At 51.0% G+C, this 26649-nt stretch overlaps 1 protein-coding gene and 1 non-coding gene across 4 annotated transcripts in view; both read left to right on the top strand.

The window, feature by feature from the left end:
- The first annotated feature begins 311 nt into the window (after positions 1-311).
- The window catches only part of CHRDL2 (chordin like 2), a 34656-nt gene continuing 8318 nt past the window's right edge, over positions 312-26649 (top strand). The window contains exons 1-6 of one of the 3 annotated variants that reach the window (XM_033205886.1): positions 312-954; positions 12910-13022; positions 18284-18377; positions 20802-20944; positions 23076-23169; positions 24934-24989. In XM_033205886.1, the coding sequence (XP_033061777.1) occupies positions 873-954; positions 12910-13022; positions 18284-18377; positions 20802-20944; positions 23076-23169; positions 24934-24989 (582 nt within the window). In that variant the 5' untranslated portion in view covers positions 312-872. Of the gene's footprint in view, positions 955-5101; positions 5234-12909; positions 13023-18283; positions 18378-20801; positions 20945-23075; positions 23170-24933; positions 24990-26649 lie in introns of those variants that run through there. The other 2 variants (XM_033205887.1, XM_033205888.1) reach the window with 2 other exon arrangements.
- On the top strand, positions 14999-15061 carry LOC117081860. The gene has a single exon (XR_004436333.1). It is a non-coding gene; the product is annotated as a small nucleolar RNA SNORD43 (small nucleolar RNA).

The raw sequence follows: 26649 nt of genomic DNA, 5'->3' as shown, positions 1-26649 counted from the left end.
CATTCCCCACCTGAAAGTTCCACCTGAGGTCTCCCTTGACTCTGCCCTCCTGCATTCTGGGCGTCGCGGAGAGTCAGGGGTTAAACCCTGTGGCCCGGGTGGCCCCTTCCCCCTCCGCAGCCCCCTCGCCTCCACTCGGCGCCGCGCCTGGAGCTTCTGTCCGGGAGACCCGCACGAGAGAGGAGGGGGAAAAGTGGGCCTGTTTCTCGGGTGGCCAATCCACCGAGCCCGCGGTGTCCCAGAGGAGGCGCCAGCGCTAGGCCAGCGCCAGGCCGGGCTGCCTGCTTCCCGCGGCAAAGTACAAATGCGCCCGAGCGCGGCGCCTGGAGCCCTTGGCGAGCACAGCCGGCCCGCGCTCAGCCTCCCTCCGCGGCCGCCTCGCCGCCGCCGCCGCCTGGACCGCCGCCCCGCCGGGCCCCAGGACCAGGCGGCCCGACCCCGAGCCCACCGAGCAGGGGGCGCCGGCCGCCTCTAGCCCGCGCGCCCGGAACACCCGCTGGTCCCGCGCGCCTCGCCCGGCGCTGCGCGCTCAGCAGACGCCGGTCCTCTCCCTGCTTTCTCCTCCTCTCCTTCTCACCTTCCCCCTTTCTTTGATCGCTTCTCCCTCCTGCTGGACCTTCCTCCGTCTCTCCATCTCTCCCTCCTTTCCCCGCGTTCTCTTTCCACCTTTCTCTTCTTCCCACCTTAGTCCTCTCTTTCTGCCCTCCTTTCCTGCCCACCGCTGCTTCCTGACCCTTCTCGACCCCGCTCTAGCAGCAGCCCTCCCGAGATCTGTGGGTTGATCTGTGGCCCCTGTGCCTCAGTGTCCTTTTCGTCTCCCTTCCTCCCGACTCCGCTCCCGGACCAGCGGCCTGACCCTGGGGAAAGGAAGGATGTTTCCCGAGGTGAGGGTCCTCTCCTCCTTGCTGGGACTCGCGCTGCTCTGGTTTCCTCTGGACTCCCACGCTCGAGCCCGTAAGTAGACCGGGAGACTGGGTGGGCAGAGGAGGGATGCAGCCCCTGGAATGTGCGGGACAGCGCCAGGACCCAGACCCCAAGCTCTTCTGACAGCCGTCTAGGCAGCACCTGTGCGGGAGGGGTGGAGACTCCGTGAGGACCAGTATGGGCCGGGGGACCGGAGGAACTCCGCACGACTCAGAACCGAGAGAGGGCTGCTGCCAGGGACCTGAGGAGGGGCACCGAGGGCAGCGGGGGAGAGGGCAGGGCACTGTGCTTTGGGTTGGGGGAGGACTTACTGTTCCTAGGAGGGAGTCGGGCATGTCTGGCTAAAGGTAAGGAGTGTGATGGAGAAGAAAAGGCCTTTTGCCTTTGGAAAGAGTCATTCGACAGAAATGAGAGGTAATTAGAATAACCTTCCCATTCCTTTCTCTCTTTTGATCCTCGCAACTCTCCAGTGAGGTGGGTATTATCATTCGCACTTTACAGGTGAGAAAACTTAGGCTGAGTAAGGAGGCGGAACTTGCTAAAACTTACAGAGCTAGTAAGTCATCCAAAGCCAGAACTCTAGTTCCAGATCCCATGCTTTATTCCCCGCCTCACAGTGTCTAGAAGGAACCCTGAATCTGCAGCGTGAGACTGTGGGAGGAGGCAGGGCACAGTGAGATAGACCAGCGTCTTCACCATCCCAGCCGCGCTGAATGACAGCTGCTGAGAGGCCGTCATGGAGAGCACCTCTCTGATCCTGGGTTTCCTAATCTATAAAGCGGAAGTAAAAATCCTAGGAGAGTTGATAGGATTAAACTAGAGAAAACAGGTAAAGCGGCTAGCACAAGACTGGTGCTTGATAGCTTCCAAAAAAAATCAGTTCCCAATTATGCTTTTCCACGTAGATACAGTGTAACATCAAACAGTTTACATCATCAATCTGAGCCTCAGTTTCCTCACTGCCCCCACAATAGGCTGGTGGGCCCCCTCCCCATGCCCTGCCAATCTCTTAGAATACTGTGAGGATGGGAAACCAAACCACATTCTCTTAATCAGAAGAAAGGAGCTTCATTCAAACCCTGAAATACCCATAGGGAATCTGAGGCCAACGAGGGGCAGTTGGTTTCTTCAGGTCATACATGGCACAGCCTGCGATTAAGAACCCGCGTTCCCAACTCCTAGTCTGGTGCTCTTTCCTCTCCCCAGCTCAGCTCCTCCATCTATGCCTTTCTTTTGCACGTGACATTCTGGAGCTGGTAGTGCTGGGCTTTGTTACAGTCTTGTTTCTACTCATGAGAGCAAGCTGAGTGTCTCTGGCCTGCCAGCAGCATGAGACTCATAGAAGTCTTTCCTTTACATAGAACAAGTAATGGAATTAGCTCAGTGTTGGATTCAAGTCCTGGCTGTGCCCCTTATAGCTGTGTGACTTTTGGTAAGTCATAACTTCTCTGAGCCTCAATTTCCTCATCTGTCTAAGAGAGATACTAATCCAGAACTTGAAAGGTTCTTGGGAGGATTAAAGGAGGTAATAAAGTGCCCAGCACAATGCTGTGTACTCAATAAATATCTCTTCCTTGAACCCTGAATGTTTCCTCCTAACACCTGCCTTCTATTTCTTAAAAGAGACTTTGCACAGGATACCCTCCATGCCTGCCTCCCATCCACTTCACACCTTGTTCTTAGTCCATGCGATTTTTTCTCCAGATATCATTGCCCTTGATGCATCTTAGAAAGATGTCCTAGAACCAGACTCTTATCCTACCCACACCCCGCTTCTTTGCTTCCTATATCTTGTCAGCCTTTCATGGCCTTGCTTAGGTCATACCTCTTCAAGCAAACTCTCCGTGGTGACTTGATCCAGTCTGATCTCCCTCCTCTGTGCCTCCCTCAGCTCTGTACCTCTCAGCCGGTCCTGCCAGTATTCCATCTCTCTCCCTACAGCTTTGTAAATACAGAGCTCCAGACATGTGAGAAAAAGACTTGGAGCCAACTCTTTAGGATGAGGTGGACTGGCACTCATTGGGGAATGTTAAGATGACTGGATGTTAGAACTGGTGAAACTATCAAAAACCATCTGCTTCTACCCATCGATGTACCTATACTTAGAGTTAAATTGAAGCCCAGAAAGGAAGAATGACTTGCCCAAGGTCATACAGCAAATTTATTAAAGAAAAGAACAAAAGCCAGGAACAGTGGTACACACCTGTAGTTCCAGTCACCAGCTACTTGGCAGACTGAGAGGGAGAGGAATCCTTGAGCTCAGGAGTTCAAGGCCAGCCTGGGGAACACAGTGAGACCTCATCTCTTTAAAAAAAAAAAAAAAAAAAAAAAAAAAAACAGAACAGACCTGGATCCTGGACCCTGATTTGTCACTTATTGGCTGTGTGAGTTGGGACATACCACTTCTTTATCTGAGCCTCATTTTGTTTAGTGCTGACAACCTATGAATCTAGAAAGGATCCTATAGTCATTTGCCAAGATGCTATTTGAAGGTCTCTTACAAAGGTCCTCATCTTAGCTTCAGTGAGATCTCAAGCCTGTTGTGGATCAGAAATCTGGTGATGTCTTAGGTGCTTTCAGAAACCGTGCTAACAGATGGAAATTTTCAAGTCTGTGTGGTATCAGGCTCCTGAGGTGCCGGAGCCCTGAAGAATACCAAGGGCCTGTGAACACAGGTAACAATTTGCTCCTCAGGCTATTCAAACAAAAATTATTCTCTCTTTGGTTCTATTTCCAGCCATAGATTGAGCCCTAATCCCAGTACAGACTGTTTCAATTCCAGCCACAAGCCAAGCCCTAATCCTCCAACCTTGGCCACAGGTTGAATACCAATTCCACCCCTATACAAGACCCCTTACCCAGGCTGGGTCCCTGACCTGGTTACTGACTGGTATTGGTCCCAGCCCCAGGCTGAGCCACAGACATGGGTGATGCTGGTCACTCTAGACAATCAGCCCTTTGTGGATGAGTGTCCACCAGAGATCTACTATCTTCTTACCTCCCTCTGCAGTGCTTTCTGCCTTACTCCTCTCAGCTCCTCTCTTTGTTTCACTTCCCTAGTTGTCCCTTGTAGGTGTCTAGTATGTTCTACTTTCTCTTCCCTCCCTCCATCCAATCCTGCTTTCAGGAGAGAGTCAGTTACCAAGTAAAAACATGGGGCTGGGCACAGTGGCTCACACCTATAATCTCAGCACTTAAGGCCGAAGTGGATGGATTACTTGAGCCCAGGAGTTTGAGACCAGCCTGAGAAACATATCAAGACCCTATCTCTAGAAAATATAAAGCAACTATCCTGGCATGGTAGCACATATCTGTGGTCCCAGCTATTTGGGAGACTGAGGTGGAAGGATTGCTTGAGCCCAGAAGATCGGGGCTGCAGTGAGCTGTGATTGCACCACTATACTCCAACCTGGGTGTCACGGTGAGACCCTGCTCAGAAAAAAAAACCCATCTTTTTTCTTCAAGGGTTTTGTGTATTATGGGCATCCAAGCTTTCATTCCCAGGTGATGGATTCCAGGCCCTAGACTAGATGCAGGCATGGGACAGGAAGGGAGCTCCCCTGGTAGGATGTGATGCAGAGGGCAAACCTGGAATCAGAAAGTCAGGGATCCAGCCCTGGCTGTGCCATCAATTCCAACTGTGACCCTGGACAGGTTGCCTTTCTCTGCCTCTCAGTTTTCCCCCCTGTAAAGTAAGATGGTTGGACTCTAGTGAATGATTATTGAGGACAACTCTAGTTTTAACACCTCGTGATTCTAAGTCTCCAAAACCCTAAGATATGGTTGCCTTGATTACGAGTCCACTCTGGCCTTTGGAATAGGGCTGTGGGAGGGTAGTACTCCTGCCCTGCCAGGGAGGAGTGGACAGGCAGACCCTCAGACACCAGAAAAAAGTGCCTGGATGGCCTGTGGCAGTGGAGGTAGTGGGACACCTACCAGAGGGGACTCTGCTTTTCTGTTGAGCTTAGTTGCATCCCCATCTACCTATGCAGGTCTGCGTGAGGCAGTGGGGAGCACCTAAGTGAAGGCCTGAAGTCCGGCTCCAGGTTGACCTCTCTGGATCTGACTGGGCCGTTCTGCACCTCTCCTCTCCCACCAGCAGAGGTCTCTGCCTCACTCACTGGCGTGCAGGCTGCTGAGCCTGAGCCCGGCAACAGCTGCGCAGTTGCTCCAGCTGTTGCACCTGTTCCAGGACTGGCCTCTCAAGTTCCCCCGGCCGCCAACCATGGCGCCCGGCTCTGGGAGAGGGACCTTGAATCCTTCATATTCTCAAAGAAAAGGACTGGCGTGACAGTGCTGCCCCTGGAAGGTATAGTACAGAGATCATTTCAGGCGTCCCCCTATCTCTGTCCAGGACCCCATCTTCATTCTTGTACTCAGGAGTTCTTTTTCGTATCTCGTCAGAAGCCTTCTGTTTACAAGTTAAAGCCATTTCTTCTAGTCCTGCCTAGTAGGGGATGGGTGTCTCTGTAAGCATTCTCTCCACATCTGACAACTGGCATCGAAGTTTGTGCTGGAGTGAATCAAGCTTACGCAAGGCCCGATCTTTCTCTGGGACTCAATTTCCCAGAAAGGAAACGGGGGACTAGATGTCTCTGAGTAGCTTTCTACGATTCTATGAATCTAAGCATATATGTCCAAGGCAAAAGAGAATGTGAACAGTCCCCACCCTGCTTCCTGCCCTTTAAGAGGTAACAGAGCTGCCTTTCCTGGTTTGCCTTTCCAGTTCTCTCCCTAGAGGCCCTTCTATGCTCCTGTATGTCTGTCATGTGCCAGAGGAAAAAGTCAGGTTCAGAGAAATGCAGTTCCTTTCCCCAGGTTGCACAGCTCAGCCTCGGAGGAGCTGAGGCTTTTCTTCTGGTTTCCTTAAGAGGCCTCTCCCATCGGGTGCCAGAGCCCAGAGCAGGACTTATGTCTCAGAGGGGAGCAAGCTTGTTTGTGTGAAGAGGGGATTATAAATAAATAGAGAAAGTATGGCTGTGTGGGTGTGAGGGAAGAGATGTAAACGTTCTACATTCCTGGGCAGGCTGGCTCACTCAGGTTTCCTGAGTTCTTGCAGGCTGGGGACAGGCCAGCCACAATTCCAGACCTCTCTCCTCTCACCCCAGCCCCTCCTGATGCCCTTTCCATGGTCTTGTCCAGCCTCCTCTCCAGCCCAGAAGCTTCTTTCTAGTTGTCTTTTCTGCTTCCTATTGGGGAAGGATTCTCAACCGCACTAACCCCTCCTAACTGACCCCATAAAAGACCTTTTATCACAGCATGAGAGTTTCAAGCCAGACTGTGGGATGAACTTGGAACTTGGATGGAGACAGTTTGGAAATTTTGACTTATGTGTGAAGATCATGGAATCACTCATCCCCTTAGCTGCTCTGGGCTCCTGACCTTTTTGTACATGTTGTCATTTGGTTTGGCCAGTGGTTTGAGCATTCAGATGGCAGAGGGCTGGAAAGTGGGGGTTGTCAGAAGCTAATTTCTGTTAGGTGGCAAGGTAAAAGTGCTGAAAGGGAATTGGCCCTCTTCCCATATAATGAACTACTCCTTTCGTTAAAGAAAGAGGCTTCCAGGGCCAGGCGCGGTGGCTCAAGCATATAATCCCAGCACTTTGAGAGGCTGTGGTGGGTGGATCACGAGGTCAAGAGATTGAGATCATCCTGGCCAACATGGTGAAACTATGTCTCTACTAAAAATACAAAAATTAGCTGGGCGTGGTGGCTCGCACCTGTAGACTCAGCTACTTGGGAGGCTGAGGCAGGAGAATAGCTTGAACCTGGGAGGCGGAGATTGCAGTGAGCCGAGATTGTGCCACTGTACTCCAGCCTGGTGACAGAGCAAAAAAAAAAAAAAAGAATGAAAGAGGCTTCCAGGATTAAGGACCATCAATTGGCTCCTCTTCCAGAATCTCTCCCTCTTTGTTAACTCTGTTCTTTCATCATTGATTTCGTTCATCAGGCACCAACTCTATCTATGTAGGCTCTGCATTGAGCAAAAAACTTAATGAGATCTGATCCTGGCTCCCAAGAAGGTCACAGTTTAGTTAGGAAGCAAAGCTTACTTAAGAAGTGCCTCTAATCCATTTATGATGAACATTGTAATGAGGGCTGAACTCAGTTCTGCAGGAAAGGCCAGTGGCTGGAAGGTTGGAGCTGCTTCACAAAAAGGGTAGCATCTAAGCTGGCTTTTGAAGAATGGGAAGGAGTGGTCAAACACTGGAGATGGAGAATCCCATTCCAGGTGGAGGAAACAGCATGTTTGAAGGCACAGTAGGAGGAGGCCTGGGGGCTGGTGGAAGAGTGAGGAATTTAGCAAGAGGAGATGAGGCTGAAAACAGGGCCACCACAAAAAGTTTTGCTGGAAAAGCAGGCAGGAGCCAGCTCAAGATAGGCTTGGGATGACACAGTGACATTTAGAATCTGTCTGGTAAACATTGCTGTCCAGAATTCAGATTAGATCAGCTAAGTCCAGTCACTTTAAATCTGTTGAGACAGGTAAAGAGCTTTAGCTGTGGCCTATCCAAGTGGACACTTCCTGTGGGAAAGGGAGCTAGTGTCTAGCACTTTGTATATGCCAAAGAGAAGCCTCCATGTCCTTCATGAACCACATCCACTCCCACCTCTGTGCCTTTGCATCTAGTACCCAATGCCTAAGAAGTCCTTCCCCTCCTGCATCTTGTTAATTTCTCCAAGATCCAACTCAGGCATGTTCCTAGAAAAGCCTCTCTGGAAGACCCTATGCTCACACCATCATAGCATTTGTCAGACTGAATGTATTGTATCTATATGTCTTCTTCACTAGGCTGTGAGCTCCTTCAGGAGGTGACTTTGTTTTATTTAAGTCATGTACCAGGCCCGTGGATGTGTATAATATTTGACATACAAAAAGTTCAATAAATAAATGATAATGGAAAGTAATATTACTGTAGCAGTCCCCCTGTATTCATGGTTTCAATTTCTGAGGTCTCAGTTACCTATGATTAACCTTGGTCCAAAATATTAAATTGGAAATTCCAGAAATGAAGAATTCATGCGTTTTAAGTTGCACATCATTCTGAGTGGCATAGTGAATTCTGTTGCCATCGCTCTGTGTCCCATCCAGAACGTAAATCGTCCCTTTTCCAGCGTGTCCACACTGTAGATGCTCCCCACCTGTTAATCACTTAGTAGCTGTCTCAGTGATCAGATCAACTGTTGAAGTATTGCAGGGCTTGTGTTCAAGGAATCCTTATTTTACTTCATAATGGCGCCAAAGCACGAGTAGCAATGCCAGCAATTTGGATATGCCAAAGAGAAGCCATAAAGTGCTTTCTTTAAGTAAAAAGGTAGAAGTTCTCAATTCATAAGGAAAGGAAAAAAATGGTATAGTGAGTTTGCTAAGATCTACAGTAAGGGTGAATCTTCTATCTGTGAAATTGTAAAGAAGGCAAAAGAAATCTATGCATGGTCTATCTAGGGTTCAGTACAAACTGTGGTTTCAGGCATCCACTGGGGGTCTTGGAATGTATCACCAAGGATGAGGGGGGACTACTGTATTACTAATGATAATAATGTTTACTGCCTGTTATGCCAAGTGCCCCACACTCACATATGTGTTCAGTCCCGAAACCTCAATCCTGTCCTTGGTGGCTCCTTTGCCCTCTCCACCCATATCCTATCCAGTCTGTCCCAAAGCCTGCCCATTGTACCTCCTAAGTGTTTCTCAAATCTGTACTTTTGCCCATCAGCACAACTTCCATCTTGGTACAGGTCCAGCATGATCTCAGAACAGGATGACTGCAATAGCCCCTCCGTGGTCTCTCTGCCTCCAGTCTTGCCCTCCAATCAGTTCTCCATTCCTGTGAGCACAGTGATGATTCTAAAATGCAAATCTGATCATGGGACTCCCCAGTTTAAAGCTTTTCCATGGCTTTCCTTTGTCTCCTGGGCTCTCGAAGCCCTCCGTAAGCCTCTGCTTCTCTTTCCAGACTGGTCTCTTGCCTCTCACGTCTGCCTTCCCATTCTCTCCTCCAACTTCTGAGCCACTTTCGTCTCTGTATCCCTGCCCAAGGTCCGTGGGCATGAGGCGAGTTGAGGCAGACTGATCTGGCTTGTGAGTGGGGCTAGAAGAATGCAGGAGGCCACCAGAACCAGGGTTGGTGCAGTTGTAAATGAGACCAGGGAGATTTGGCCTTAGTGTGTGCTATGATGTTTGTCCCCTAACAGGTGCCTGGGGATGACCACAGAGAGTTCTGGGAGTCAAAGAAACACCACAGGAAACAAACTATTAAGGGATTAAGGAAGTCTGGGGTCAGTGCCCAGATCTGGTTTTTTTTAAACCTATTTAGTTGAGCACATAATATATGTCAGGCACTAGGTGTATTACATGTATTATCTAACTTAATTCTACAGTAATTCTGAGAGATAAGGTTGTTACTAGTTCCATTTAATAGATGTGGAAACAGAGGCCCAGAATGGTTAGGTAACTTGTCTAAATTCAGGCTGCAAATAAAAGCCAAATCCACAATTTGAACCCCAGCCGATCTGACTCCAAAAGGTCCCTGAGAAAAGGCATGCTTGGTCTGTGAGATGGGGAGGGATGCATGGGCACAGGTGGGATGAGACGTGGTGGTGGGGAGGGAGAAGAATCAGGCCAGGTCCAAGGCCAGGTAGGGGTGGGAATGCCACAGAGGGCCAAAGGAAGTGTATGGAAAGGGAGTGAGATGTGAGACAAACTACCTCCTTCACACTCAGGTGACACTCCTGTGTCACTCAGGACTGGTCCTACTGTTTCCCTGAACTTTATCCTAACCGACTTTGGAGGTTCTGAGAGCCTAGGATGTATGAGACCATCAGCACATCCAAGAATCATAGAATCTTGCAATGATCAAATCTTAGAACCACAACATTGGACAATTCTAGAAGCTTTTTATTCTAAGGAAATATAGGTTCTTAGAAACATGGAATTCTCAAAATCCTGAATCTTAGAATCCTAGAATTTTGGAGTCTTCAAATGTTGAAATCATGGATTCATAAACTATGCAGAAAATCTTTGAAGATCATAGCTTACCCCCTTCTCTTATTTTGCAGATGGGAAACTGAGGCTCAGAGAAAGGAGGATGAGTCTCTGAATGTCACATAGTGAAGCTGTGGCTTAAAGAACTAAAACTGTTTCCACCGGCCACGTTCAAGGGTTGGGGCTAATGCCAGCACTGCAGAAACTGAGGCGGCCTGTCGCCGCCTGGCAGTTCTTCCTTCTGCTTGGTTTTGGCATGGCCGCGGGCACTCATCTCACTTGAGAGAGCTCCAGGCCATGCCACCCTTCCTTGTGCCTGTCACCTTCTAGGGTATGGTGGGGTGGGGATTGTGGCCACTGGAGGCCTCCTGCCAGGCCCCCCACATTCTCAGCCTCTGCCAGGTCTGTTGGTGGGGAGAAGGGACCTCCTGCCTGGGCATTGGCTGAGACACTCTTTCTGTCTTCATGCTCTGAGCAGGCAGTGAGGTGAAGGGGGTGCCAACTGGCACAGAGGCCTGGGCTCCAGGGCCGCCCCAAGGAAGGTAAGACAGGGTTTCTTCAGCAACAGGCTGAGACCTAAGGTGGTGGCAGTGTTGCAATCGCCCCCTCCCTGGTGGGAGGAGGGGACTGAGGAAGAAAGACATTATTCACTCCTTGGAGAGTTGGGCTGGCTCTGACCAGCACCCCAGCTGGGCCCGTGTCCCACCCTCTCTGCCAGTGGAGGCTGAGAGATAAACACAGCTCATTTGATACGGGCCAGCCGGGCCTTGCTGGCTTGCTGGGAATGTGAGCTCCACTTTGGGGAGCTGGGAAGGGAATGGCGAGGGAACTAAGTCATGTGTTCCTACTCTCAGCGACCCTCAAAGCACAGACTGAAGGCATCGTGACAGCAGTCTCAAATCTTTGTTCTAGGAGGCCCAAGAGAGCAGAGTAGGAGCAATGCAAGGAACCAGAGAGAGGCCAACTCCAGCTCCTTACAAAGAAAACCTTCTAATGCTTAGGAATGGCCCATGAGCTCCTGTTCCCTGAAGGCGTGTGTCAGGCAGGGGCTGCATGCCAGCCCAGCCCCCCGTGCTGAAAGGGAATTCCTGCACTGAATGTGAGCTCTCCGCTCACCCCACCGAACTCATTACTGCTTTCAATGCTCTGCAATTCTGTTTCAAAGTCTAAGAGAATGTGATTTAGGAAGTGTGAGAACCCATGTTCCCAAGATGCTTGACTCTGGAAAATGAGAAGCAGGAGGCATGAGAGGCAACTTCTCCATTTTAGACCAACAGGGGACTAAAAGAATAAGCTAGGGAGTTGGGGATGGTGGCCGGTGGGGCAGAGAGAGAAGGCAGTTGAGCCTTTAGGCCCTGGAATCGGGTAAAAAGCCATAGGAGATGAGGTGAAGAGAAAGGAGCTCTGCTTTGGAGGCAGGAGTCCTGGGATGAAATCCTAGCGGAGGACTTGAGGCAAGTGGCATAGTCTCTGTGAGCCTTCTCATAATTGTGGTAACAGTCACAAAGCCACTGCAAGATGGATACTGTCATCTATTCCAGAAGATGACAATGTCCATTTTGCAGTGGCTTTGTGATTGTTACCACAATTATCATAATAATAGCATTCAACTAAGGGTCAGAAACTGGACTGGGTAAGCACTTTACAAGCGTTATCTAATTTAATGGTCAAAACAACAATGTTAATGAGATAACTAACTTCTGTAAGGAGTTCGGCAAAGAGAAGATAGTCAATAAATGTTGGTTCCCTTCTCCATATTTCAATCTCATTTAATTCAACAAACCTTTACTGGCACTTAGCTTGTGCTGGGCCTCCCAGTTCCTCCTGAAAAGAGCTCAGGCAATGGAATGTTTTTCCCTGCTGGCGTGAAGATCACCAGGTACCTGTGTAGAGGAGGGTTGGTGAGGATAGGGCGGGAGGCAGAGGGGCGGGGCACGAGGCTGCAGTGCTGGGCTGGGAGGTGTGACCCAGGGCTGGGGATAAGTGGGTAGGATGTGGGAGCAGGAGTGGATCAATAGGTTACGAGAGGTGAGAGAGGCAGAGGTTTCAGGAATGCAGGATTGTAGGAGAGGTAGCCAACCCACGGAACAAATGACTTTAGTAATTCTTAGAAGCATTCATCCAGATATTGACAACTGATGTACAATTGCAAAAAAGTCCACTGATGTGCCAATCACAAATCACAGTAGTAGCAACGACCATTTTTAAAGATACTTGAAAGTCAGTTTCCTAACAACCTTTCCATCATGGCTCACCAAAATATAAGGACATAGTAAGGTGTGAAAGCAAGAAAGCTCCCAGCACCATGGCCTTGGGCCCCATCCCTGCCAACCCTCCTCTACACAGGTGCCTGGTGATCTTCACACCAGGAGGGCTTTGTTCAAAAGGTGGGCTATAGGAGCCAGAGAATGTGTACACGTGTGTGTGTGTGTGTGTGTGTGTCTGTGTGTGTGTACAGGGGAGCAGGATGAGAGAGGAAAGAGGGGTAGGAAAGGAGGGAAGGGTGTGGTGATGTACTAAATAAGTCAAATGGGACAAATAAAAAGGAAACAAGCATGACTGTGAGGACAGAGGAACATGGGACTGAGTCAGGAGACTGATGCTGTCATCCCTGCCCGGTGACTGACTTGCTGTGTGGCCCTCAGGTGTAACTTACCCTCTCTGGGCCTCATTCATCTAATCATAATAATTAATGTTACCATGATATAAATCTGTACAGCATTTCACTGCTTGATTCCCTAACTGCCCTGTGAGATAAGCATTAAGGTTCAGAGACAGTGGCATGCCCAGTGTCGCACAGTAAGTGTGTGGTCAAGCCGAGATTCAAACTCAGACCTTCTGGCCCCCTGCCTAGGAGAGCATGTCCAGTTGTCCAGCAGATTATCTTTTGCCTGAGTGGCCCAGATGACATCTCTTCTAGAGCTAGAAAGAAGGAGAAATGAGACAGGGTTTTTGGGCTGGAGCCTCCTGGGACTAACATGGCACTGGTCGGTTTGCCAGGCCCAGACATGTTCTGCCTTTTCCATGGAAAGAGATACTCCCCCGGCGAGAGCTGGCACCCCTACTTGGAGCCACAAGGCCTGATGTACTGCCTGCGCTGTACCTGCTCGGAGGTAGGTTCCTCTGGTCACCTTGCCACCTGTGTCAGGGATATCTGAGAACCCTCCAGAGAAGTCACCCCAGAGGGAGGACCAGGCATTCTAGAACTGTGCTGTCAGCAGCAGCTGAGGGACTTGGGAAAAGCCATTTCACTACTGAGTACTCAATATATAGCATTAGATGGCTACTGTGTACCTCCCAAATATAAGTCACACAAACATTAGTGGCTGGGTTGGGATGAGGACCCTGGTCTCCCGTCTCACATTCCAGCTTTCTTTCCACCTCACAGTGGTGCCAGTCTCCCTGCCTCCCATGCAGCCCAAGACAGAGCCTTTTTGACCTTGTCTCCCATTCCCTCCTTTTCATGTACTATTTCCTCCAGCCACTTCGGCCCTGCCTTAGGATGTGTTCCCCCACCTCCACTAGCCCAATTACTTATTCCTCAGGGATTTGCCCAAATGGGAAAATGACCTCCACCTGGAAGAATTTTCTTCTTCTGGGATCCCACAGAAGTTTCTCTGCCCCTTTCTCCTGGTCACTATTGACCAGGCAGCATAGTTACTGCCCCTCCTAGACTGAACCTCTGAGACTAGGACTTGCTGGGTCCTCACTCATGCCTGGCATGATTCCCTGCCAAAGGCTGAACCACCTGAGGTAGAGACCATGTCTTTGTTTTCCATCTCCTCCCACCCCACCATACCCCATAACAATCCAGCACCTCCACAGGGCCTTGTAAAATCAACTGTGTAGAATAAATGAGACCCCCATGTGGTCCAGAATTCACAAGCAAGGTATGAGATTGGAAGGGCAGAAGAGGAGGAAGTGGCTTAGGAGGCTTGAAAAACGCTTGGTTTTAGCTCAGCTGCCTGGAACCCAGTGTGGATGTCCCCAGCTTTCTTTGTCTGGGTGTTGGTGCTTGGAGGGAGGGGTAGCTAGCTCCTAGCCCGAGCCAGCCTCCCAGCCCCTCTCTTTCCCTGCACAGAGCCAAGAGAGGAATGCGGAAGGCCTCTAAGAGTCTCCCTTATTAAAACAGAACCCTCTGGGGTGGGAGCAGAAAGAGCTCTGGAGGCGATCCTGTGGGGTGGCGGAGGGGTGGCTTAGCCCCCTCCTGACTTTGACACTGGGGTCCCACTCCTCCTGGGGTCTTTCCCCCTGACTCACCACTGCTTCTACTGTATTGGCCCCAAGTAGAAATGGGGACACAACCCCCATCATGACTGCCTCCCCTCGATTTGCCTTAGCACATCTGAGGCCAATCAGCGTTTTCAAGAAGGACTTTATGAAATATAGCCAGAGAACAGAAAGGAAATCATAACAGAAAATTCCAGACATATCATGTGGTCCAGTTGACAAAGTCCAAGTTTTTTGAGCCATTGGAGTTAATTCATTTCTCCTTTCCCAGAGTCCACATACAGTTTCCTCAACCCAGAGGACTTGTGCTGTTATCTGCAAAATATACCCTCAATCCCTCCACTTCTCTCCACCATCACTGCTCCCCGTAATCCAAGCCACCATCATCTGTCATGTCTTTCCTGGGTTGCCACACAAGCCTCCTAACGGATCTTCCTGTTTCCCCCTCTAAATCCATCCTCCATGTGGCAGGGAGAATGGTCTGGTTTTTTTTTTGTTTTTTGGTTTTTTTTTGAGACAGGGTCTCACTCTGGTACCCAGGCTGGAGTTCAGTAGTGCAATCTCAGCTCACTGCAGCCTTGACTTCCCAGGCTGAGGCAATCCTCCCACCTCAGCCACCTGAGTAGCTAGGACCACAGGTGCATGCCACCATGCCCAGCTAATTTTTGTATTTTTTGTAGAGACAGGATTTCACCAGGTTGCCCAGGCTGGTCTCAAACTCCTCAGCTCAAGAAATCCACCCGCCTCACTCAGCCTCCCAAAGTGCTGGGATTATAGGAGTGAGCTACCGTGCCCTGTGAGAATGGTCTTTTCTCAGCATGAAACTGATCATGCCATTCCGCTCTTAAAACCCTCCAGTAACAGATGATGAACTCATTGACAGGCATGCAGAGACTGTGTGCTGATTGTCATGTTCTGATTTAGGGAAAAAAGGAGAGAAAAGAAAAAAAAAACCTCCAGTAGCTTTTCGTTGGACCTAAAGTAAAATTCAAATTCCCTGCTGAGGGCTCTGCTTCTGTCTTATTCTCCCATTTCTTTTCTTTTCTTTTCTTTTTTTGAGATGGAGTCATGCTCTGTCACCAGGCTACCAGGCTGGAGTGCAGTGGAGCAATCTCGGCTCACTGCAACCTCTGCCTCCCGGGTTCAAGTGATTCTCCTGCCTCAGCCTCCTGAGTAGCTGGGACTACAAGCACCCGCTGCCACGCCCAGCTAATTTTTGTATTTTTAGTACAGACAGAGTTTCACCACCTTGGCCAGGATGATCACCATCTCTTGACCTCATGATCTGCCCGTCTCGGCCTCCCAAAGTGCTGGGATTACAGGCTTGAGCCACCGCGCCCGGCCTTATTCTCCAATTTCATTTCATACCTGCTCCCTCTGCTGCAGCCACACTGACCTCTGTCAGTTTTTCCAACACTTGAGCCTCATTCCAACTTGTTTCCTCCACTTGGAATGTTCTTCCCTCAGATCTTCTCACGAACAGTTCCTTCTGATCTCCCAGTTCATAACACAAATGTTACCTCCTTATAAGGCCTTCCCTGACAGCTGTTTCTAACATAGTCTACCCCTATTAATGAAATAATATTCCTCTATTTATTTATTTATTATTGATTGATTGATTGATTGATTTTGAGACAGAGTCTCACTCTGTCACCCAGGCTAGTGCAGTGGCACGATCTCGGCTCACTACAAACTCTGCCTCCCAAGTTCAAATGATTCTCATGCCTCAACCTTCTGAGTAGCTGGGATTATAGGCACGCACCACCACGCCAGGCTAATTTTCATATTTTTAGTAGAGACAGGGTTTTACCATGTTGTCCAGGCTGGTCTCAAATACCTGACCTCAAGCCATCTGCCCACCTTGGCATCCCAAAGTGCTGGGATTACAGGTGAGAGCCACCATACCAGGTCCTCTATTTTATTATATATAATAAATTTAACATCTGAAATCTTCTTGCTCCTACTTGTTTACTTTTCCTTTCTTTTTTTTTTTTTTTTTTTTTTGAGATGGAGTCTCACTCTGTCACCCAGGCTGGAGTGCCATGGCATAATCTCAGCTCACTGTAACCTCCACTCCTGGGTTTAAGCAATACTTCTGCCTCAGCCTCCCAAGTAGCTGGGATTACAGGCGGGCTACTACTGCCTGGCTAATTTTTGTATTTTTAGTAGAGACAGGGTTTTGCCCTGTTGGCCAGGATGGTCTCAAACTCCTGACCTTAAGTGATCCCCCCGCCTCAGCCTCCCAAAGTGCTGGGATTACAGGTGTGAGCCACTGTGCCTGGCCCTTGCTTACTTCTTTAATAGTCTATTTTTCACTGCTAGGATGTGAGCTCCGGGAGGGCAGAAACCTTGTTGGTCCCACTCACTGCTACATCCCTAGTGCTCAGAAGAGGGCCTGGCACCCAGTAGACCTGCAGCAAATATTGAGCATGAATGAGTCCACACCTACTACCCACCAGAGGCAGCTCAGCATCATGGAAAGTGCACGGGCCCTGGTGACAGTTTTTACCTGCTGTGTGATCTTAGGCAACTTAACCTTTCAAGACTCTTTTCTCATTTAAAAAGTGTGACTAATAGTATGGTACCTTCCTCTAGGGGTGTTGAGAATATAAAGTGGGATGATTTTTATATAACGTAAAGGCCCTACCTCAGTAGCCACTCAATAAATGGAGGCTATGACTTCCTGAGAGGTTCCCTGTGACTGCAAAGGGCTTTTCGACGTGCCTTACCTGCCCTTTCACCACTAACCTGTCTCCATCCTATTTCCTGCTTTGTGGTGCTAATAATCATCGCCATCCTTGGCTCCTCCAAGGCCAGAATCAAGAGACCGATTCTAACTCTTCAGGCCACACAGTCCCTTGCACTCCATCCTAGTTTCTCCTCTGGGAGCCTCAGATGTCTAGCGTCTAGTTTATCCTCTAGACATTTATTAATCCCCCATGTGTGTTGGGACTCTAGAAGGCCCCTATTAGAGCTTAGCCCAATTCTGTGGGCTCTGGGATGCCCCTTAGCGCTGACTAGTCCTTGCAATTACCTCTGGCCATCTTGGGAAGCAGTGACCCGAGAAGGCATAGGCCATTCAAGGCCTTCCATGGGGCAAGAGGCTGCCTCTGAAGTGCTATCGGGGAGTCAGGTCCAGGGAGAGGGCAGGGGGAAGGAACCGGGGGGAGAAGCAGGGATAGAAACAAACTTTGCCAACCTCAGAATCGTGAACAAAGCAGGCTCCATTCATCTAGGAGAGGACCATCGACCCCTCCTTTCCTTACTCTCATTTATTCACTCACTCGTGTATTCATTCAGACTCCAGCAGCCACTAACTTGGAGCAAGGCCCTATGCCTACTATTCTTTGGAATTCGTGGTTGAATTGGTAACACAGGTGTAAATGGTTCATCACAATACAGCAGAGTGACCTTTGTAACAGAGTGAAGAACAAGGTGCGGGAAGGCTGAGGGGCCAAAGAAAAACTGCCTGGAGAGCTGGGAAGACCCCCATGAGGGGTGGTGGCCACTGTCCGTTGCTTTCTGCTTGTCTCTCTCTGCGTACATTCCCCTGCCCTGTTATCTCACTTGCTATACTTGAAAAAGAGAAGGAACTTCAGGCCTCTCCTTCGGTGGTGCCAACTCCAAAGGCTTTGTGCAGGATTACCCAAACCTCCCAGAGATTTAGGGGCTGGATCATAAAGCCATCCATTTTCTCTACATTAGGTTTTTCATCTCACACCCCCTCCCGGTCACGTGTCCTCATGTTTCATTCCTTTCTTGACCACAAGGCTCAGGCCGAGTTAAAAGGACCAAGCCCCAGAGTTAAAATAGCACAGTCAAAGCATTAAGATCAATGTCAAACAACTCCAGGCTTTCCCTTGTCTTTCTCTGTGAAGGGGACACAGTATTTAAGTAAGTCCATGAACAGGTCTGACCTCCTCCAGGGTAGGGGAGGCACATGGATGTGTGGGCCAAGTGAGATCCCCTTGGTGGGCAGGAACGGGGAGGGACTGGGCGCACTTGAGTTCATTGTTTTCAGTCCAATCACAGGCTTACTACAAGTACGGACTTCTGCAGTTGGGGTGGGAGTTTTGGGAAAGGACAGGTACAGGTGGAAGATGATGGTTCTTTGAACTAGGGCTGACCCTTGTGTCCCCTTCAGAGCGCCCATGTGAGTTGTTACCGCCTCCACTGTCCGCCTGTCCACTGCCCCCAGCCTGTGACAGAGCCACAGCAGTGCTGTCCCAGGTGTGTGGGTAAGTAGCCATGCTCCTCCCCATCGTCCACTGACCTTTCTCCTACTCCCAGTGTAGCCCTCTAGCTGAGGGAGAACTCTGCAAGGAGAGGCAAGGAGAGGGGCAGTCTCTCCCCATCAGAGGTGTAAACACACAAAGGTACTCAAGGGAGGAAATATCCCAGATCCGCAGGCAGTGCTGGGGTAGCAGAGACTTCGTGTCCTTAAGTAGGTGTGCATGGCAGGGGAGGGAGGACATGCAGAAAGTAGCTGCAGGAAACAGGGCCTTGCTTGGCCTGCTGACTGGCACACTTGGGCTCTTGTCTCTCTCGGGCCTGCCAGAGCTGGAGGGTGTGGGCACAGTCTGGGAAGTGAAGGTGAGTGATCTTGGGCTTGAAGGTCCTATGGGGAGACCCTAGAATAACCACTGGGGGGCTGAGAAGGACTAAAGGAGTCAGGCCCTGTTCTCTGAGATTCCTCGCACGGCTGAAATTCAGGGACTCTATGTGTCCTGATGCTCAATGTCTATGATTCCATGATTTTAAGATTCTAAGCCTCTGAGAATGAGATTCCAGGAAGAAGAGGTCAGAGAAAGGAGAGGTGGTCTGGGAAGAAACTGGCAAAAGCAAGTGTCCAGTGAGGGGCAGTCAGAGGGGAGGCCAACTTGGAGGTGGGAGGGGAGGTTGAGAAGAAAATTGATGTTTAGAAGCATCAAGAAAGTGGTGAAGAAGAAGCTTTAGATTCTGGTCTCGGGTCCAGGCTCTGGAATCAGGGCTTTCCTGGTGAACTGGTATGGAGTGGGGCTCACTTTCCAGCGGGAAGCCCGGTAGGGATCTGACTCGTGGCCCTGATATGGGTCATAGAGATTCCTGGCTGCGGGTCCCCGAGGGGAACAGTGGCTCTCAGCTTCATCCTGCACAGTGAAGGAGTGTCCTCATGTCTGATGCTGACTCCAGGGGCCTCAGCTCTCCTTGCTGACTTTGGGTTTCCCCCTGTGCTTGGCCCAGGCCTCTTGTTGCTAAAATGCTCTTCACTCCCTCTCTCTTTCCATCCCCTGCTCCTCTGCCTGCTTGGCTTCACAGTTCAAGACTCTGCTTGCCATTGGCCCTTCGGGAAGTCTTCCCTGGCCACTCCTTCCCGGCTGAGTTAGAGGCTCCTCTTCTCTGCTGTCACAATTTCTGTGCTTCTATTCACCCTAGCCCTTACTTGCTACAGCATCATTGCTTGTGGCTTGTCTTTCTGCCTAATTAGATTTCAAACTTCTTTTTTTAAATTAAAAAAAATTTTTGGCCGGGCGCGATGGCTTGCGCCTGTAATCCCAGCACTTTGGGAGACTGAGGTGGGTGGATCACAAGGTCAAGAGATTGAGACCATTGTGGCCAACATGGTGAGACCCCATCTCTACTAAAAATACAAAAAAATTAGCTGGGTGTGGTGGCGGGTGACTGTAGTCCCAGCTACTTGGGAGGCTGAGACAGGAGAATCGCTTGAACCTGGGAGGCAGAGATTACAGTGAGCCAAGATCATGCCACTGCACTCCAGCCTGGTGACAGAGAGAGACCCTGTCTCAAAGAAAGAAAGAAAAAAGAAAAAAGAATTAAAAATCTTTTTTTTTTTTTTTTTGTAGAGATAGGGTCTCACCATGTTGCCCAGGCCAGTCTTGAACTCCCAGAGTCAAGTGATCCTCTCACCTCGGCCTCCCAAAGTGCTAGGATTACAGGTGTGAGCCACCATACCCCTAATTTTTGAGTTTCAGTTTTTTGATGGCAAGGGCTGAATCTTACTCATTGCTCCATTCCCAATGCCTAGCATGGTGCCTGGAACAGGAGTGCTTAGTAAAGGGGTCTTGAATGAATGAGTGGGTTCTCTCGGGACCAGAGGCTTACCCCTCCACCTGGCAGGATAAGGATGGACTGATGGGCAGGTGATGGGGAGGGGGACTCTGGGGGCCAGTGAATGACAGGAATTTACATAAGCACAGGGACAATCATCCCAGCTGGCGCCACTAGAATGTAACCCTGTGAGGGCAGGGACTCTTTTGCTCACTGCTGTATCCCCAGTGCCTAGAACAGTGCCTGGCACTGAGAAGTGCTCCATGAGCCCTCATGGAGCTCGTGGAGCCCCACTAACTTGGCACCACTGAGCGGAAGCTGAGGCTGCTGGCTTTACCTTCTTGCTCTCACTGGGGCTGGCTCAGACACTGAGGGGGTTAGCGGGCTGTGGTAGGGGTCATGGGAGGGAGGACACAGTCAGATGTAGGTATCAGAGGGACCTCTTAGCTGATATGGGAAATGGCTGGCAAGGCCCAGGCCAGAGCTTGGTTTAAATTTCAAGTTGGGGTCAAATGCAAAGTCTTCAGAAAAGTGGCCTCGTTAATTTCAGCAAAGGTTTTTAGATTCACATGAAACCTCATTTTAATCTTCCTCCTGCCCCTCCCCAACTGCAGAACCTCACACTCCTTCTGGGCTCCGGGCCCCACCAAAGTCCTGCCAGCACAATGGGACCATGTACCAGCACGGAGAGATCTTCAGTGCCCATGAGCTGTTCCCCTCCCGCCTGCCCAACCAGTGTGTCCTCTGCAGCTGCACCGTAAGAACTCCTGCCTTCCCTTCAGCACAGGCCAGCGCTCTGGGCCTGCAAAGAACACAGTAGCCTGGACTGCGGACTGGGGGATTGTCCCTCCTGGCCAAAGCAAAATGAATGGGCTCAGGGGAAAGGGAACATCTGGGGTTTGGAATGTCCTGTCCCTAGCTGGGTCAGGTGACCATTCTGTGAGCTTCCACACCTTCCTGAGCCTTCTGTTTCCCCCAGTAGATGCTGCATTCCTCGAGGGGAGGAAACATATGTGTTTCATTTCTTTATCCTCTGCTGTCAGTCCAGGGCCTAAAGCACAGAAGACATCTGTAATGATTGTTGAATGAAAGAATGAATATGCAAATGATCAGTTATCAGTCCTGGGGGACAGAGACAGGGCCAGATTATCTGCAGTAAATGGAAATTAATCTGAAGCTACTTAAACTCCTCCTGCCTATTGTTAGAGCTGGACCTCGGGGCAGGCAGGGCTGACTCGCAGTGTCATCATGGGACAGAGACTGAAGCTACCCAGGGCCTCCTCTAGAAAGTCTTCAGCCTCCTCCTTGTAAGGGAACTGCGGTCTAGGCATGGCCTTCCTATAGGTTTGCAGGTGACTTTCAGCATGTCATTTTTAACCCTTGGCTTGGCAACTCATCCATGAATTGGCAGGAGAAGCCCCTGTCCTCCCGATTTCCTTACTACCTGAATATCACACTCGGGCCTCTGAGTGCTTAAGGGAGTCTGACCAAATGATCATTAATGTTCTCTCCAGACGAGGTATCAGAAACCTGTGTTTGAGCTCCAGCACTGTCCCAGTTCCCTGTGTGACCTCGAACAAGTCACTTCTTTTGGGCCTGCCTCCCCATCTTTTCAGTGACAGGGTCCCATCAGTCTGAGTCTCTGAATCTTCAAGTTTCTGTGCTGCAGAGCAAACAGCCTGCAAATAATGAGGAGTGATTACTTATAAATCAACCTAGTAAGCGATTGCCTTTTGCAGGGTGTGAGCCTTTTGCAGTGGTCTATTGTGTCACCAGGTTCATAGAAATGCCTGGTTTATAGACAGTATCCGAATGACCCTAGGGGAAGGATATCACTATTTCTGTTTTTCAGATGAGGAAACTGGGGTTCAGAACAGTTAAGTGACTTGCCTGAGATCACACAGCTAGTAAGTGACAGAACCAGAATTCAGACCCAAGGCCACCTGGCTCCAAAGCCAATGTTCCTTTCCCTGTGCCTCCCCTTGAAAGGATGAGGCCTGGATGAGGAGGGGCTGTAGCAGGAGACAGAAATGCTGGGTGGTGGGTGGTGGGTGGTGACAGCATTCCCAGGATTCCTCTGTTCATTCTCCCTGGGTACTTGGGCCTTCCCTTCTTTCTTCTCATCCCCGATTCTATGAGACTGGCGTGACTTCTGGCCTCACCCGAGGGACCAGAACACTCACTCCTCAGACCCTCTGGAAAGGGAACAGGGAAAGGTCTCAAGGCAACAGCACTTCCCCCCAGGCACGTTGTGCCTTGTGCTTTTCACAACCATTCCCTCGCTGGGTCTTCACACCCCAGATGGGTGTGACCCCACTTCACAGAGGAGGGATCTCAGGCCCGGAGGAAAGAAGTGACCACCAAAGGTCACCTGGCCCCAGACCCCCAGAAGGCCCCTTCCCCTGCGGTCTTGCCTTTCAAGGCTGGATCCCAAAGCTAGAGACCAAGGGCTTTCAGTAAAGAGCAAGATGAGCCCAGGTATCACCTACCCGTCCCCCTCCCATGACGTTGATTTCAGTGGGAAAAGCTTGAGGACTGGGCCCCAACTGTCTTTCTAACTTGAGATGGCTCAGGCCCTGCTCCAGCTCCTCATCTGTAGGATAGGGAGATTCCCGCCTCACCAGGTGGCACCTAGGGACAAACTGGCTGTGAGTGAGTCGGAAGCTGAAGGCTGGATGTTACCTGCTGGGCCTGGAAGTGGGGCTGGGAGGGCATGGGGGACCCCTCCTCTGAGCTGGCTGGGCCTTGCCCAGGAGATGCTGCTGCTTCCCCTCCCCACCACAGGAGAGACCTCAAGACCATTCGCTCCCAGGGAAGCGGGTGTCCCTAGTCCCCAAGGCTAGCCCTCGTCAGAGCTCATTTCCCAGCTGGTTTGCTCTCTCTGTCAGGAGGGCCAGATCTACTGCGGCCTCACGACCTGCCCCGAACCAGGCTGCCCCACACCCCTCCCACTGCCAGACTCCTGCTGCCAAGCCTGCAAAGGTGAGTCTGTCCCTCCATCTGGCAGCGCTCACCCACCCCTCCCCTCCATGGGCCTAGCCATAGACTGTTAGAGCCATGAGGAACTGCAGGGGACACCCAGCATGTAGCAGACGGCTCTTTCCTCCAGGGTGGTAGCTTAGCCTGCACCCCCCAGAAAGCAGAGCCTGGCAGAAGCTGATGTGCTACTTATTTTTATTGCAGTCCTTGGGGGAGGAAAGAGGGAAAGGCGGAGTGAAGCAAGTAAGGAGAGAGAAGCAATACAGGAATATGTCCAGGGGCTGGCCTTTGCTTGCTAACCAAGCAAAAGTGACCTATTGCTCTAAGTAGTCTCTGCTTCTCAGAAAAGTCTGGGGTGGTAGAGGAAGCAGTAAGAATATGTCCACCAGCCACCAACTATCTCTCCACTGAGCCCAAAGACTCATCCATGCGTGGGACTTCCTTGCTGTGCATGCATGGGTGGGTGCTAAGTAGCCCTGGGAGCAGAGGCAGGAGTGGGCTGGGGTAAGGAGTGGGGGCAGGGGATGTGGACCGGAGCTGCGGACTTGAGGGGGGGACACTGTGAGGCTGAGCCTGAGGGAAGTGTTGGGGAGCCTGTGCAGGGGGGCTGCTGCTGCGGTGCCTGCCATGGGGGCACAAAGTCCCTGCAATCAGATGAGCTGAGAGGCCCATAAGTGGCATGTGAGAGGGGTCTAGTACAGGTAAGGACTACGTCTCATCCTGCCTTCCTCACGGCAGAGCTGGTCACAGTATTGGGCTCACCAGGGATCAGAACATGTCTTCCATACAGAACCCAGGTAGAACCTCTTCTAAAACAGGGAGGCAACGCATCAGCTAGTGAAGGGCGGGCTAGGCTTGAGCAGAATGAAGTGGTTGGACTGTTCCCTGCATGCTGGGGTGGTCAAGGAAAGCCTCCTGGAGGAGGTGGCACTCAGGTAGGGGAGTGCTCCACAGTGGATGCATCCCCAGATGTTGGCGTTTTGGAAGGAGCACTGGACTAGGGATCAGGTGACTCCAGTTTAGTCCTGGTTCTTCCAACTAACTCCACAAATTGCTTCCCTTCTCTGGGCCTCAGTTGTGCCCTGTGATTTCTAACACAGTCTAATTCTAATGTTCTGGGTCTTTGAAGTGAGAATGACTGGTGGGAACCAGACTGTGGAGTGAGGCAAGGGCTAAGGAGAGAGAGGTCCACTTGGGTTTAGGAAGCTGCAGGGCTCCAAACGGCTTTATGTGCTGGTTTCCCAGGGGAATAGGGACTGGCAGCGTCCTCAGGCTGGAGGGGCCAAGGGGCTGGAGTGTGGGGTCCTGGGAGTGTAAACCAAGGCCTGGTGACTTCAAGTGTGGCTGTCCAGGAAACTGCATCTATGCAGGCTGCAGGGATGGGACTCTGGGCCTTTGGGCCATCCATGGTAGATACTGAAGGGTGTGGCCCAGTGTCCCAGAGAGGTGAGTTTCAGTAAGGACCAAACAAGATGCTCTGTTTCAAGGAGTTCGGTCCTAATGGTGACCAGGAGGTCAGTACAGGGAAACTGAGGCAGCAACCCAGTTGTAGGGGGCTTCATCATCCCAACCAGGATGGAGAGAGGCTGTAATGGGAAGCGGAAGAAGCCCCCACTGGGGCAAAGGAGCCGACCAGTGGGCTGGGGCTGCAGATGTGACAACAGGCCTTGGGAATGGGCGGAGCCTGTAGCTGGAGGCCTCAGGGCTCTATCTAGCCAGCAAAGCCGGGAAGCCTGAGGCTGACCCAGCTTCCCTTTGAGTTTTCAGATGAGGCAAGTGAGCAATCGGCTGAAGAGGACAGTGTGCAGTCGCTCCGCGGGGTGGTGAGTGCACAGCCTTACTGATGGGGTGCGGGGCAGGGGGCGGGGATCCAGGGCCTAAATCTCATGACCCTGGGGCAGGCAATACCAGTTATTGTCTTCATTTCTTGTTTGTCCCCTGGGTCAGCTACGTGAACCCCCACTATATTCTAGCCCCTCTCTTTAGCCTCCCATCGTGGGTCCCATCATGGTTGATGGGCAAGGAGTGCCCTGAGGGAACAGGTCACCATGCAGGGCAGCAGCAGGCCCCAAACTTCCTCATTTTCCTCTAGAGAAACACCTTGACACTGTTCCATCTACAGCCTGTGTCTCCCCTTAGTTCAGGCACCTTCCTCCCAGGGAATGGCCTCTAACTTGGGCCAGCCTTCCCCACCCAGTTCCTGAGGTACTGGTTCTTTAGAGCCTGCCTGTCTGTACCCACCTGTATCTTGGCCCCTCTGAAGCTTGGTCTGGGTTAAGATGGGCTTAGCTGGCCAGTTGTCTCTGGTCTGAGAGGAAGGAGATAGAGAATGGGCTCACACATTGATTCAAGTCCCTGACGGGTCCTCTCTGCTATGTCTGCCACATGAACAACTCCACCTGCTCTTTCAGCCTGGGTCTCCTGGTCTTTGGGAGACTAGAGGCTGCCTCCCCTTCCCAGAGATTCCCCAGGAGCCTGAGCTCATAACCGCACCCTTCTCCTCTGCCAGCTCATCCTGCTGCCCTCCCCACCTAGGCTAGGCCTTTTCAGGTAGGGACCTGAGACCTGAGAACTGGGGGTACTAGAGGACCTGAGCCACCATTCCCTCCACTTTCCTTCCTGTCCTCTTCCTAGGAGGCAGTACGTAAGTGAAACCCACCCAGGTTGAGTTCCAGGCTCTGATCAGCTATTTACTGATGGGTTGGGTGACTGGAGCAAGCATTAGGAGACTGAGCTGTTTGATTCCTTCTTGCCTTTATTCCACTCAACACACATCTCCCAGGAGTATCCTATGTGCCTGAGCCCGTGCTGGGGCCTGGGACAGTTTCTACTCTGGGAGCTCTTGCAAGCTCAGGCTCTGGGCCATCAGAGAACTGATGCAGAGACTGTACCAGGCAGGAATGGGCTCTAGAAGGAATGTGTGTGGCTCCAGGTCAGCTAGGGAGATAATAGGCTCTGGTCCCTGTCCCAAGCCCACTTGCTCCTCTCCTGTGGCCGGGAGCTGCCCACTCCCTAAACTAAGCTGTCCTCATCACACCCCTATTGCTGTCACTGACAGCCCTCTCAAGACCTGGTCTGGAGGGACAGGGTCTGGGGGTTTTGGATCCCAGGGGTTCAGGAAAGGGGGCCTAAGCTTCAGAGACCCTTTGTCTGGGTCTGGATGGGGCCTGTTCTTGGTCTTCACGCCCCATGGGATTCTGGGGCCTGATGCAGTCTTCAGAGGGCCATCCTCTTGTCCAGCCACCAACTAAATCTCTGCAAAGGAGAACTGCCTGCGGTGCATCCTCACTGCATGCTCACCTTCTGTTTCTCAAATCAAGGCCCAAGAAAGGCTTCGTGGAGGCCAGATTTCCAAATCACTATCCTCTGAGAGCTTTCAAAGATCGAGCTGTCTGAAGACATCTTAGACCTCATCCAGATCTTTCTATCTCTGGCCTCTGCCCTCTCTTCTCTGGGAAGTCATGCTGGGGTCTCCCCGCAGCC

The sequence above is a fragment of the Trachypithecus francoisi genome, unplaced genomic scaffold (genome assembly GCF_009764315.1).
Source record: "Trachypithecus francoisi isolate TF-2019V2 unplaced genomic scaffold, Tfra_2.0 Lachesis_group8, whole genome shotgun sequence".
NCBI lineage: Eukaryota > Metazoa > Chordata > Mammalia > Primates > Cercopithecidae > Trachypithecus > Trachypithecus francoisi.
This window is presented reverse-complemented; position numbering and strand designations above follow the sequence as displayed.